This window comes from Meleagris gallopavo, chromosome 20 (genome assembly GCF_000146605.3).
Source record: "Meleagris gallopavo isolate NT-WF06-2002-E0010 breed Aviagen turkey brand Nicholas breeding stock chromosome 20, Turkey_5.1, whole genome shotgun sequence".
NCBI lineage: Eukaryota > Metazoa > Chordata > Aves > Galliformes > Phasianidae > Meleagris > Meleagris gallopavo.
The window spans coordinates 971,331-984,857 of record NC_015030.2 but is presented as its reverse complement, the minus strand read 5'-3'; the positions used below and the strand labels follow the sequence as shown (position 1 = coordinate 984,857).

At 48.8% G+C, this 13,527-nt stretch overlaps 1 protein-coding gene across 2 annotated transcripts in view; it reads right to left on the bottom strand.

The window, feature by feature from the left end:
- Positions 1-4,945, bottom strand: part of DNAH9 (dynein axonemal heavy chain 9) — a 175,424-nt gene extending 170,479 nt beyond the window's left edge. For both annotated transcript variants that reach the window (XM_031556283.1, XM_019621575.1), the window contains exons 1-4: positions 4,865-4,945; positions 3,858-3,988; positions 1,674-1,885; positions 1,309-1,542 (exon numbers count right to left, since the gene is read on the bottom strand). In XM_031556283.1, coding sequence (XP_031412143.1) covers positions 1,309-1,542; positions 1,674-1,885; positions 3,858-3,933 — 522 coding nt within the window. In that variant the 5' untranslated portion in view covers positions 3,934-3,988; positions 4,865-4,945. The remainder of the gene's footprint in view (positions 1-1,308; positions 1,543-1,673; positions 1,886-3,857; positions 3,989-4,864) is intronic.
- Between the last annotated feature and the right edge of the window lie 8,582 nt (positions 4,946-13,527).

The window sequence follows — 13,527 nt, the reverse complement described above, 5'->3', positions numbered from 1 at the left end:
TCTAACCAAGGGGACTACATCTTGCAGGTCTCTGGCAGCCAAATATTCACAGCTTTGAGAACCGTCCTGCACTGCTGAGAGTACAGAGTGCAAGCAGAGCCACCCAGCTAGGCAGCAGCTTTACGGCAGAACAAAAAAGCAAAACTGTGAGATGAAGAAGAGAAGAGCCCTCCTCTCTGCACATGCTCACAGGCTGCCTGTGCACCAGAGTAACTGTACCCTTCATGAAATTCTGCCCCTCATTTTATCTTACTGGGCTGCTTGGAAAGAAGAGAGAGGGAGACAGCAGCCTTCCTCATTAACAGGCTGGTGTGCCTTTGTTTTTAGTTTTTATTTTACAGTTCATTCCTCGTCCCTTTCCAGCTCTTCCACCACCTGACTACAGACTGTACAGCCTTTCTCTATCCCTGGGGGTGCAGGACAGTCTTGCAAAGCTCTGCCATCATGTCAGTACACGTGCAGCTCAAATCCTCCATAATGGCTTTCTTCTGTAGTCCATTTTCGAAGTAACCAAGCAATGAGCAAACAGTGCCCCAGAGCCTTTGCAGAGTTACAGTGCATAATTACTGTGTCACTCATATTGTCCTCATGATGACCTGCAGTTACTCTATGCCTATTAACATTCATCTCTACACTGGCCAGAATAATTTGGTTTACTGCACAGCAAATCTTATTGGAAATCATCATTATGAAGAGTTTTAAAACAGACATCGGTCACAATGATTTTGAGTACAGTTAAATAAATAATGCATAAAAATATACAGCTTACTTTGACTAGTAAAACCTTCTGTACCACTGCAGAGAACAGGAGGAGAAAAACAATCCCAATCTGCCTTTTAATAGGCAAATGGGATACCCCTGAGCCACAGCACCCTGCTTTGGCAAACCACCAGGACATGAAGGGATGACGTGGTGAGCTTCTTCCCAGGTCACACATAATCCTGGGGAAGAGGCAGCCTCTCCCAGACTGTCAGAACCCAGCTTGTGGGTGTCTCTGACAGCAGCAGCAGGACAGGGGGTCTCAGAGATGGCACTGCTTGATGCACAGCCCCCAGCGACTCCCACTCCCTTGGCCCAACAGGAGCAAGGAGCCCAAGAGGACTCTTTGGAAGAACAAATACACCTACCAATCTGAACAGAACAGCACTACTGAGTAGCTCAATCATTTTACTGGGTAGGATGAGGTAAAACAAAGTCCCAGCAGACTTGTAACAGCAAGTAACTCTGTCCCCAGGCATGCAGTGAAGGTATTAACAACTGAACTTAGGGCATTAAAGCTCTTCTTAAGGCTTGCAATAATTTTCTCACCTCCACCATTTCCAGTCTCTTCAGAAAGCTGTCCAGCCTTGCAAACACCATGGTGGCATGGAAATCCCACTCCTTCACTTCTTTGTCTGATTTATAATAGGTGTGAAGTTCTTCCCTTCTGTCCTCAAATGCCTCTTTGAATCCATTCAGGATGCTGAGCACCATCTGCACCTTGCCCAGGCTCTCTTCCATCTCCCCTTTTAGAAGGTCTTCTGGAGATAGGTATACCACAGCCTGGAACAGCAAAATCACACCCAGGAGGTCACTTCTTGCACTGAATGTTTCAGGTTGAAAGAATCATTTTGCCAGGGATGGATGGGGGAGAGGAAGAGAGAGGGGACTATATCAGCGTGACAGCCACACACCTGCTGGATAAGAAGGTTGCAGATCTCCTGCAGCAGCAGCACGACGCGTGCAGGCTGGCTGTAGTGCTTGGAGGTGACCCAGATCAAGCACACCACGTGGAGCAGGGGGAGCAGGAGTGGCTGCACCTTGCTGAAGTCAGTCCTCTCTATGTCCTCCAAATGGCGCCGGAGGGGCATCAGGTGCAGGTGGATGTCCTGGGCTTCACTCAAAGCTGTGTGAAGCAGCAGAAGAGCTGGTGAGACCCACCTACACATGGTGCAAACCACCCATCAACCACAAAGTGTACTTAGACACCCAGGTGCTGAAGAAGGCCCAGGACCACTGCTCATCAACGGCAACAGCCAACACAGAGGAACCCAGGTCTGGAACTGCTCAATGAGATGCAGGGAAACGAGTGCTGTAAATGTGTGCTGCCATCATTCCAAGCAGCCTGCAGGCCCAGGCTGAGAGGCCTTGCAGGGCTTGTCTTGGTCTGAGCTTTTTTTTAGCTGTAGCAGCCAGCTGCCAGCCAGGCAGGTGACCACAATCCCACTCGTCCTGGCTGTACAGCACAGCTGTACAGCAACAAGTTAAGCCAAAGCTTTCAGCCACACAGATATGAGTTGACTTTGTAAATCTGTGTAGTTTTACCTTTGAGAAAAATCCTACAGAGCATAAACATGAATGACACCGTATGATCATGATGCAATTACATCAACAAGAAGCGACAGAAGTACCCGAATACATATGAAGATAACCCCAGAATCCACCATGAAGGAAGAAGAAACCCCCACTAGCAACACTGACCTCCCTGCACAGACCCAGGGACACAGACATCAGCACAAAGAGCACACCACCAATCTGAACTGTGTTGTAATGGGATTTAACAACTGCAGTCCGAATTATGCAGTTAGTATTGCTGTTACTGTACTAAAACCAAATATGTTTTTTATTTTGATTAGTCTATTAAAGAATTAATTAGTCTGACAATGAATTCTTGGTTCCTTATACAGTGGGTACTTCTCTAGCCTTAATGATCTGCACTGCCCATACACTGTGTGTACTGTAGGATGTCCTTAAAAGAAGGAACATTTCCACGTGAAGAATTAAAGAAGAGTGTTATTATCTGTCAGCATGAACACAGCTGGCAAAACCTGAATAATTTTCTCTTGCCACAGAGCAGCTGAGATGAAGATGAACATGGAGGGTCACTCACGGGGAGCTACAGGCAGTGGAGCAGCAGGGTGCTGCTGGTTTTCACTGCAGAGGGGAATTTGCAGTATTTCTTTTGGCTGAACTGAACTCCCCTAAGCAAAACTCACTCGCTATCTTCATGAAGCTGCATGTTAAATGTAGAACTTTGTTTCACTAACAGGAGAAAATAAATCTTTCATTGTAAGCATTTTCTTCTCACTGAAGAAAAAAATGATTTAATACCCTTGTAATGCTATAACAGGATGGAAAGGACTGCAATAACAGCAGGGTGGCAAAGTTTTGGCTACAGCAAATGAGAACAAGCCCAAGTGCAGCAGCTGTGGATGCAGAAACGAAGGAGAAAAGCTACTTACCTTTGGAAGGCCGCAGGTAGGCAGGGATCTCAAGCAAGAGATGGCCTTACCTCCACTGCCGACCCTTAAACGAGGTCTGCAAAGGGGTGACTTTGAAATCACCATGCCCACAGGGCTTCACTGTGAAGTGCAAAATGCTTCCACAGAGGTTGGGACTGCAGCAGCCAAAGCTTGGGAAATAAACTAAGGCCTGTGTGCTTTCTCTTGGCTGTGAGAACTGTCCTTATTGTACTGAAACTTCAGTCCTGCAGACCAACACCACAGGAGCTGATATCATAAAGTCTCAAGATACTCAAGATATACTTTGTTTCAGATCAGTCTGGATGAGTCCTGCTGGATTGCTGTGATCGCTTTAATACAGTAGAGTGAAATCCCAAATCCATTCACCCTGACCCTTGGGAATGGTCTGGCTCAACAGAACAGTGATCACACTTGTCCAAGCTTAGAAACAAAAGCACAAGCAGACCAACTTCTCGCCACGAAACAGGGCTAGCAATGTGGTTGCAGTCCCCATGGTCATAGTGGACTCCTAAGGACCAAGCCCACACATTAGGATTGAAACCAGTAAAACTAGGATATGAACAAAGGCCAGAGGTCATTCCATACAGATATACCAAAGCTGCACCATTACCTCACCTGCTTCAACATCCATGAGCATAGCTCTGAAGGCTGGTAAGTAGCTGCTCTCAACTCTCTCTAGCACCTCTATCATGTTCCTAACCTTCCTCGTCCTCAGCTGACTGTAAATGCACTCCAGGTCATCACACCTGCAACAACCAAGACACATTACAAGTTCACAAACTGAGCCAGCATCAGCTCAACTCATCAGTTCAACTGTGGTGCAGACAGGCTCTGTAGATCTTGCTGCAAGGAGCAGGGTCTCCTAGAGGCCAGAGAGAGACAGCAATGTCTCAAACCCCTTCCCATCTGCAAGCATCAGTTGCTGCATTGGGTATCCAGATCTGTCACATGCCTGTTGATGACACACGCTCCAAGAGTGGCTGAGAGGACTACGACATTCCAGCCACAAGAGGCTCAGCTATGAAAATCAGTTCTGAATTAAAAATGTTGACATGCCTGTTAAAGTTGGTAGACTTTTTAAAAATAAAAGATGGCTACTGAGAAGGCTGAAAACTTCATTAGCCTTCACTACCCATTTCAGTGGTAGTGACTGTACTAATGAACCTCTAGCACAGGGCACAGAAACTACCTCTACCTTGGAAGGCAAAGAACCAGATTTCTGTTTCTTAGGAAGTGGGACATCTCCTAGATCTCAAAAATAAGTTACTTGGGCTGAGAAGAGAAGATAGATCCAGAGAGGTGTCCATCAGCTCTTACTGCTGTGGCTGGCTCCTAGTGAACTGTGATAGTGAGAGCTCTTCCAAAACTCTTCCCTAAAGATGTGACACCAGGGCTATGGCTAAGTCAAAACACAACCAGCTGCCCTGTGACCTCGAGGCACTGAGCAGACCAGGATTATTTTGTGTGTGGAAGCAGTTCTCACTGCCTCAAGTCCTTACATAAATCCAAGGCAGCCCACTCTTTGCAACTGGTCAGGCAGCTCTGCTAGATGCACCTACAAGGCTCCTTCCACCCCAGCCAGCACCAGGGCCCACCATGCTCCAGCCAGGCTGCCCGGGTACCTGTTCTTCCAGAACTCCAATTCCACCTTGGGGCTGGGATTACTGCCTTGCAGGAGAGGCTCTGAGGACTCTTTCTTCAGTGCTCTCTGGATCTGGTAGCTCCAGTCTATGATAGCTGACTCCGTGGCATGCACAAGAGATTTATCAATCTGCTCCAGGCTGCAAAATAACAGACTGATGGTTAACTTTGCTTTCTGCTTGTTTATGTTTATTATTCAGCTGCACCTGCTTCAAACGATCACACGAGCAGCTAGATTTTATAGATTAAGGTCCAGCTTTATGTTTCAAAATCAGAAAACCATCAAGAAGGAAGATCTTGCTGTTACTTCAATACCTAAATTACAATCTGGAGAAAATCAGTTAAATTCAACAGCAATCCAGGCAACAATACACTTTTATGAGCAAGGTTCATAGAAGGAATGATGGAAGAGCTAGTTTCCACATAGCCATCCCCAAACCATCAGATCCATTTGGGCTCAGTGTTCAGTCTGGAGAGCCACACTTGCAGCAAGATGCTCTCACCCACTGTCACTAACTCACTTAATATGGAAAGAAACCACATAGGTGGACAGGTGTGTTCAGGACAGGTCACCTCCCTGCCTGGGAAGCAGTACTGTCTCTGCAATCCCACCCACACCAAGTCCAGTCCAAGGAGCGATCGGTCCCATCGCACTCACTAACACACCTCTTGAGGACCCACAGGGTGCTAATGCAGCTTAGGCACGGGGATGACACAATGTGCAAAGGTATCTGCCACCACATGCTGCCCAGACTTTGTCCTGGGCCAGCCTTGCAGCACTGCGGAATTCAAATCCCTTTAATTTCCAGTTTTGGGCTGGCTACTCAGGAGACCGGGGTAGAAGTTCCTCACAGCTGCAGTGTGGGTACCCTGCCTGACATAACACTAGCACTCGGATGGGGATTCTTCAGTTGCTGAAGCTATTGCAGGGGCTCAGCCTCCCCAGGCTGTGCTAACCAGACTGAGATGCTGGGCTGGTTTTCCTGGGGGTCATCCCTCAGGGACTGAAAGCGAACTTCAGAATCACAACAGCCACCAGGGAGGTCTAACCATGAATCGAGACGACAGAAATCATCACAGTGCTCACCCATGTCTCACAGAGAAACAAGGAAACGCAGTGGGTGTCCAGAAAGCCACCCCACTTCTGCAAGAGGACATAGGCAACAGTTTTCAAATCTCTCTGTGGGACCACAAACAGCTCAGAAACTTGAAGGAAGTTGTAGCCATTTTTTCAGGTACCTTTCCATAATAAATCCAGTTTTGAAGGGAGGCAGAATAACCCTGACCAAGCAGTCAGCATGAACCAAGAACAGCTGGGTAACACAACTTCTGAGCAGTGCAGCTGAGGGAATGAACTGGCAAACTGAAGCCAGAAAAATTTTGGCAGGAGGACCTCGGCTTCCCATTCAGAGGTAATGGGAAAGCAGCAGAGGTTTTGCTCACTGTTTGTTTTCTCCATGAAGTTTGTCGCTTTGCTGTGTGCTCACAACTTCTTGTCACTTTCTAAGCTGTTCCTGCCTGCTTATAGTGCTGCACGCTCCCCAGAGACAGAGTTTGTAAGATAGAGAACAGTAGAGCAAAATACACTCATCTGGGCAGGCTGGATAAGTAGTAGCCAATGGTGAGCAGAAAGAGCCACTGTGATTGGTGAGGTCTCCCCAGAACACAGCATGCAGCATCAGCAGAACATAACCAGAGGACAGCATGCAGTGATACTCACAATTTCTCATGTTCCAAATCAATGTTCTCTATTCCCTCCGAGCCTGCTGGAAGAGGCAGCAAGGTCTTGCCTTTCACTTGGCCAACCACCACGAAGACAGCACTTTTCAAGCTGTGGACATGACGTATGATGTCCTGTGACACCACCCGTGGCCAGCCCTGATGGTTCTTCCTGTTTGTCAGGATGGGCACGATCACCTGCAGAATGAATTGCAAAAAAGCAATGGAGAAAAAAGTGCTGCAGGAAACTGACAGGCCACCAGGCTCCGAGCTCCGTGCTCAACCAAGCCTGGAGACCTGAACTCACTGCTGGCCCAAGCAGCTCCGTGCCTGTGTGAAAAAAAGGCAGGGCAGGAGGAAAGGACCTCTCCACAAACCTGCTTTGCTGGTGATCCAAAATGTTGCCAGGGATGAAACCTGTCTATGAAACCTGCTGCTCTGGCTCAGACCAGGGCTGTGGTGACAACTTTCAGCCCTCTCCACATCACATCTCTCGTGCATCACTGAGCATCACGAGGCACAAAAGGAATAAGAAAATGCTGAGGTTCAAAGCTCACCACTGTCAACTGTCCTGAGGGCTCTCCCTTCACCAGGAGGGCAGACGACAGTCAAGCTGGATGGGAAGGTGTTCAGTAGCACTCACTTGGCTGTTTTGTTGTGTGCAAACTGAAAAATCAGACATCTCTGCAATGTTCTCATGGAAGGAGGTCAGTCGCATGTGATGACGGCAAACCCTTACACTACACCTCCCCCAAATCCAAGAGCTAAAAAGGGTAGAAAAAAGCAGACAAAGCAGGCAGCCCGGTCCTGCTGCTGCTCCAGCTGCCCCAGCCTCCAAACCTGCACCTGGAGGCAGGTTCTGTTCCCCTGCACACAGCTCTGGTGCTCACTGCCAGCAGGCAGGGCAGAGGCACTGCTCTCAGGTGACTTCCAAGGGCAGCAGGGCTGGGCTGAACCCCCTTAGTTCAGAGGAAAGCTATCCTGGAACCTTTTGGGGTCCCCCCATTGGTGAGGGTCACTGTGTCTTCTTCCCAACAGCATTGGAGCTCTTCAGTTTTTCATTTATTTTCCAAGCGGCAGCCCTGTAAATCTGACTCCTGCTATTCCTGCACAGCCTCAGGTTGGTACCACCTGGCAGCAGAGCCCCCCTGGGCTGCCTGGGCTTGCCAGGGCTGCCTCTGCCTTGTCTTAGCTGGCTCCAGGCTGTGGCAGCAGACTGACAAAGCGGGGTTGTCCCTGGTGACCAATGTCACCCCATTGTGCTGCTGGGTGCAGCTATGGCTGAAGCCAATGAAAGTAGGGTGGGCTGCAATAAGAAAAGGTATAAAAACAACTGCAAGTGGGCCCAAATCTGAACAGAAAAAAACACGTCAGCGCTGTGCCTGGGAAATCAGAGTGCCAGTGACTGCAGCCACTGCTGACACACTGCTGGCCTGGGGAACAGCAGCATCAGCTACTGCAGAGTGCACAACTCCTGGCTCACTTCCAGTAGTTCCATCTATTACCATTGATACCTTGCCCTATTAAATCCTGCGGGCTGCTAGTGCTAGTCACCTGTTTCCTTGTTAGAGCATCAAAACCTGCACGCAGAACAACCCCCAGCTCCACACAGCAGAGAAGGCACGTTCTCTTCAGCTCTAATGAGGGTTTGTGTGGGACAGGAAGAAAAGACATCCCCAGCCATGCTGTGCTTCCTCACTGTTCAGCACAGGCTGTTTCTCCAAACAGACCAAGCCTTCTAAGGCTGACCTAGAAGTGCTGACAGAAGGCCCTCTGCAACATGCTCTGCAGCAGCCAGAGCCATGCGTGCCCTCAGCCTCAGGAAACTGAAGGTCCTTCTCAATCCTCCACCCCTTTCCCCACCCTGTATCACCATCCTGTTTTCTTTGAAGTTAAGTCTGAGCAAAAAGTGGGACCAAACCCAGGCACGATCTGCTCCCTGTGGAAACACCGCATCCATCTGCAGAGGCTGCAGGGAGAAAAGCCCGAAGTTTGCCCCTGAGCAGCTGGAGGCAGCCAGAAAACAGATCTAACAGCGCTGAATGGAGTGTTCCTACCCCAAAACCTCCCCATAACAGATGGTGTTTACAACACATATCACGCACTACCTGCTGTCATCTACAAACAAAATCCTGATACAAAAACTGCTGTCTGTGCAGACTTAGCACAGCCACAGAGCTCAAGCCAGAACAAAAGCTCCTATGTAAGTAATGCATTGCCAGCCATGCTGAGCCCACAGCCTGGCAGCCTGCTCCTGGGAGCCCAGTCTGGTGGTCAGCATCCTACAGAACTCCTCAGCGTGGATTCAATGACCTGGAACATTAAACTGATGCTCAGACTGCACTGGAGCAAGGTGGAGCGCCTGAGCACCTGCAATACATTGATGACGTTATCGTGTGGGGCAACACAGCAGAAGTTTTTGAGAAAGGAGAGAAAATAATCCAAATCCTTCTGCTAGGAAATCCAGTTCCCAGGACTGCGACATCATCATATCCCAGTGGAAGCAACCAACAAAATCACTGCTGTGCCAACCAGCAAGAAGGAAACACGAGCTTTCTTAGGTGCTGTGGGTTTCTGGAGAACGCACATCCCAGATTACAGTCTCACCGTAAGGCCTCTCCATCGAGTGACAAGGAAGGCTTTATAAGGAGCCCTGAAGAACAAAAAGCTTTTGAACAAATGAAACAAATGAGCAGTAGAAGCAACCCAGGCAGGGCACAACAGAAGAGCTTCCTCCGCACCAGCTGGGGAGCAGGGCCCCACCTGGAGCCTTTGACAAAGGAACCAGGGGAGACCTGAGGTTGACCCATTGGGTTTTAGAGTTAAGGATTGTACAGTCAATAAGTGTACAGAGAGTTTTATGGACATGCCCAGACCCTGCGCCTTTTGGGGATTTATAGCCCATCCCCTCTGTTGCAAATAGGCAGTCAATGAATCCGCTGCCTGTCCTACCGCCTCCAGTGAGTCGGGTGTCAGCAGGAGATCATCAGTATAATGATATAAGTTAACACCATTGGGTGTTACACAGCCAGGTTGGTACCACCTGGCAGCAGAGCCCCCCAGGTCACGCAATGTTGGGTATGGCTGCATGAATAGACGGCGGGACCTTATTTAATTCCCTGTAATCCACCATCACTCTCCACGTGCCATCCGACTTTCACACTGGCCATATGGGGGAATTACATGGGCTGTGGGCAGGTCTTGTAATGCCCACTTTTTCTAATTCCTGCACCGTTTTTGATATTTCATCCTGCCCACCTGGGAGTCCATACTGTCTCACATCAGTAATCCGGCACGGTTTCGGCAGGCAAATTGGCCCATGTTTCACATGGCCTCTTAATATTACCTGCACCGCCCGGATACGGGTACATCTCTGTCTGAGTCTGAACTCTCCCACGGTTGTCTGGAGAGCCAGACCCCATAGAATATCGATGCCCAAGATGTATTCCTGGACTGGGGCAATAGATACATTATACTCCCGGGTGGGAGACGCCCAACCCTCGGTTTCAAGCATGTTTGGGTGACAGGAATAGTCTGTCCCCTAAACCACCAATCATCACTCTGTCTCCATCAAATTTAGGCAGATCTCCGTAGATAATTGATATTTTTGCTCCTGTATCAACAAGTGCCATAACACTCTCTGGACCTTTTTCCAGGACCAGAAACTCTACATAGGGCCTCCGGTCCCTTCTGGAGGCCCTAGGAGGACTGACATCCCTCGTCACGCCATGAACTGAGCCAAAGCCAAGTCTTTTGTTTCAGGTGGCATTGTGGCTTCTTTTTCCTATTGGGAGCAATGAAATCCTTTAGGTTCCACGTCATCATTGGTACTCTTTCTATAACTCTTACCCTTGGTTTCTTAGGATAATTTTGGAATTACTGATTATCCTTCAGCGTCTCCACAGCTGAAGCAGGATGTGATTGGGCTGGTAGTCAATTTTCGCAAATTGGACCCCAGCCCAAATAATGCTGTTAAACATTCGTTTTTGTGAGACCCTTAGGGCCCCGACTGAGGATTCCGTACAGGTGGCCTCTTGGTTTTAACTGCTGGAAGCACCTCTGCTGCTTCTACTACTCGAATATTGTGCCCCGTGCGCAGACGCTCTGTCTCCCCCAGATCAGCTACTGACTGGGCAGCCTGTTGAATCACAGCCTCCGAGGCCACCAGGGGGTTTAATATGGAAATTAAGGTCCCATATAGGCGGGAAGGGGCTGCTTTAAGATGAAATCTCGCATACCTGCTGAAAACTTTACCATATCTGGGCTTTTGAACGAGTCTTCATATATCACTTCTCTCATGTCCAGCTCCCAGCTCACGAATATAATTTTGAAGGTCCTCCATGGAGGACCATAATCTTGTGTTTAATGGAAAATCTGATTTGTTCGGCCAAACCATGCAGCATGCTGCCATTAACCACTCTATTATCAAATGGTTCTCATTGGCATACTGAGCAGCAGCGTACAGTCTCTGCCTGAGGGCAGGGTGCACTGCCACAGAGACCAATTTTGATACTTCTGGGCCATTAAGCACGACACCTTCAATCCCTGAATCCCACAGTCTAAGTAACCATGTTGCTACACTCTTTCGGCCCCTGCCAAAATCGCTGCACCACATCCATTGGTTCTGTTGGTAAGGCCTTGCCATTACGTGTAAACGCGTTTGGGCACGGGGCCGTTGGTCAGGGGGCACCCCTGCCAGTCTGCCTTGTACTTACTTTGTCTTTTGGGTTATAGTAGGATGGGGTTCCAAGGAATCCATCATAAGTGGAACCTCTAGATCTGATTTAGAGTTTCAACCAGGCCTGTTGTTTCAGAGGTGTGGTTATTACCTACTGAAACATTGCGGACCTGACCTATCAGGGAATGTAAAGTTGGTCTTTTCCCTGTTAATACATTAAGTTCCTGTTCCAATTTTTCAGTGCAATCTTTTAATAGCCGATTTTCACTTTCTAAGGTGTAAGCTCTTATCTCAGCTTGATTTAAGGCATTTAACAGTGGCCATGCCACTGCAGAGGCAGCTAACTGCTTTTCTTTTGTAGTTAGGATGTCTCTGTCTAATCCTTGAAAGAATTCCATCAGGCAGAATGGGGAAATATTCCCTAGAATATGCAGGGGACCCCATTTCTCAACTATGGTTGCTAATTGGTAATAAGGAGAATCCATAAACCCTGGGATCTCCCCGGAGATCGTTTTACCTAATGAGGTGATGTTCTCCCCATAAACCCATTTATAGATTTTCCACAGAAAAGACATTATATCAATTTTAGTCTATTTTAGGCTGCCTGGCTCACCACATGTACATAAGGGTACAAAGTTCAGGTTAAGTAGGATTATCACGATGGAAAGATAATAAGTGAAAAATGCTTACTGATGCTGTAGGCTCACAGCATTCTCCACAAGAAGCGATTTCCAGGAAGAGATCCTTCCTCTCTGGCAGTCAGCTCTTAAATGGGATCTAGGAGAGGTGCAGCCAGGCTCCACCCCTTCCAGCAGCACAGCTGAATTGCCTTCACCTGTGCTCCCATGGCTGACTCCTTGCTTGCTTCAGGTGGTCAGTCAGAGGTTCAGGCTACGATTTAGCAGTTAGAAGGATACAGAGGACCTGAAGAGTGCTACACTCCAATGTACGAGAGGGTTTGGGCCGCTTCCAAAGTGGTTGGTACTGCAGCACAGCTCCTTCTGGCACCCTGACTAAAGCCACTGATGCCAAGTGGATTTTGTTGATTACACAACAGTCTCAAATGGGAAACCCCTGTTGTCCAGGACTTTTGGAACTGACACAGCCTGGCCTGAAGGTAGAAATTTTGGAACAGCACCAGGGGCGAAGATTGCTTTTGCTCAGAGACCTGGGTTCACTTGGTGGGTAACATGAGGAAATGGGGACATTCAGTGTGGATCTCAAAGGGGACCTGATGTTGGGAGAGAAGAGTCAGCAGTTTTATGTATACATGTGCATATGTATATAATGCTAATTATTGTTTATTATTTGCATGTTTTTCTATACGTGTGTTGCACAATTCTGGCATAATGTAATGATATGGAATAGAGGGTGGATACCTGTCAGGGCTTTCCATATGCATCCCATATCATGTCATCATGCAATGAAGTGACAGAACTGAGAGAGCTGCTGAGGGAGAACTACAGACCCCAGAGTGCTCCAGACCTTCCCATGTGGTTTTGGGGAGGGAGATATGAAGTGATGCAGTGATGTGAGGACATTCTCTTTTGCTCCACTCCGCCGAACCTGCAGCACACAGTTAGGAGATGCTCCCTTTCCCATTTGTTTGATTTATTACTCAATTCCTTTTATATTGTACTACCTCCCATTCCTTTACCGCTTATAGTAGTTTATTACAATGGAACAGCAACTCCTCCTCCTCACTCCTCCTGCAGAGGGGGGTGGGGGAAGGAGCTGAGCCCTGCTGGGTGACAGAACAAAACAAAACAAAATCCAGCACAGGACAGCACCCAGCGTGCAGTGCTGCTGGAGCCGGGGGCAGAAGAACCCGGGGGTCTGTAATTGTGGATCGGGACGTGACCGATAGCTGGAGGAACGGGGCTGGGAGGTCCAAATGAAGCCTGCACAGCCCAGTGAAGAGCAACTTTTTATGCAGTCTGACAGCGATAGGACAAGGAGAAATGGTTTTAAACTACAACAAGAGAGCTGTAGGTTAGATGTGAGGATGAAGCGCTTTTACCCAGAGGCTGAGAGGCGCTGGCACGCGGCTGTCGAAGCGTGGGTGCCAGAGGCCACGGCCGCGCTCCGCGCATCCTCGGCCGGCTGCCGAGGAATCGTCGGATCCCCGCCGCCCAACCGCGCACTGGCGCTGAGCCGACCCCGCTCTCCCGCCTTACCTCCTCCACCAGGGCGGCGAAATGCTGCAGGGCGTCAGCGGGCAGATCCCCGCACAGCGGCTCGCCGGGC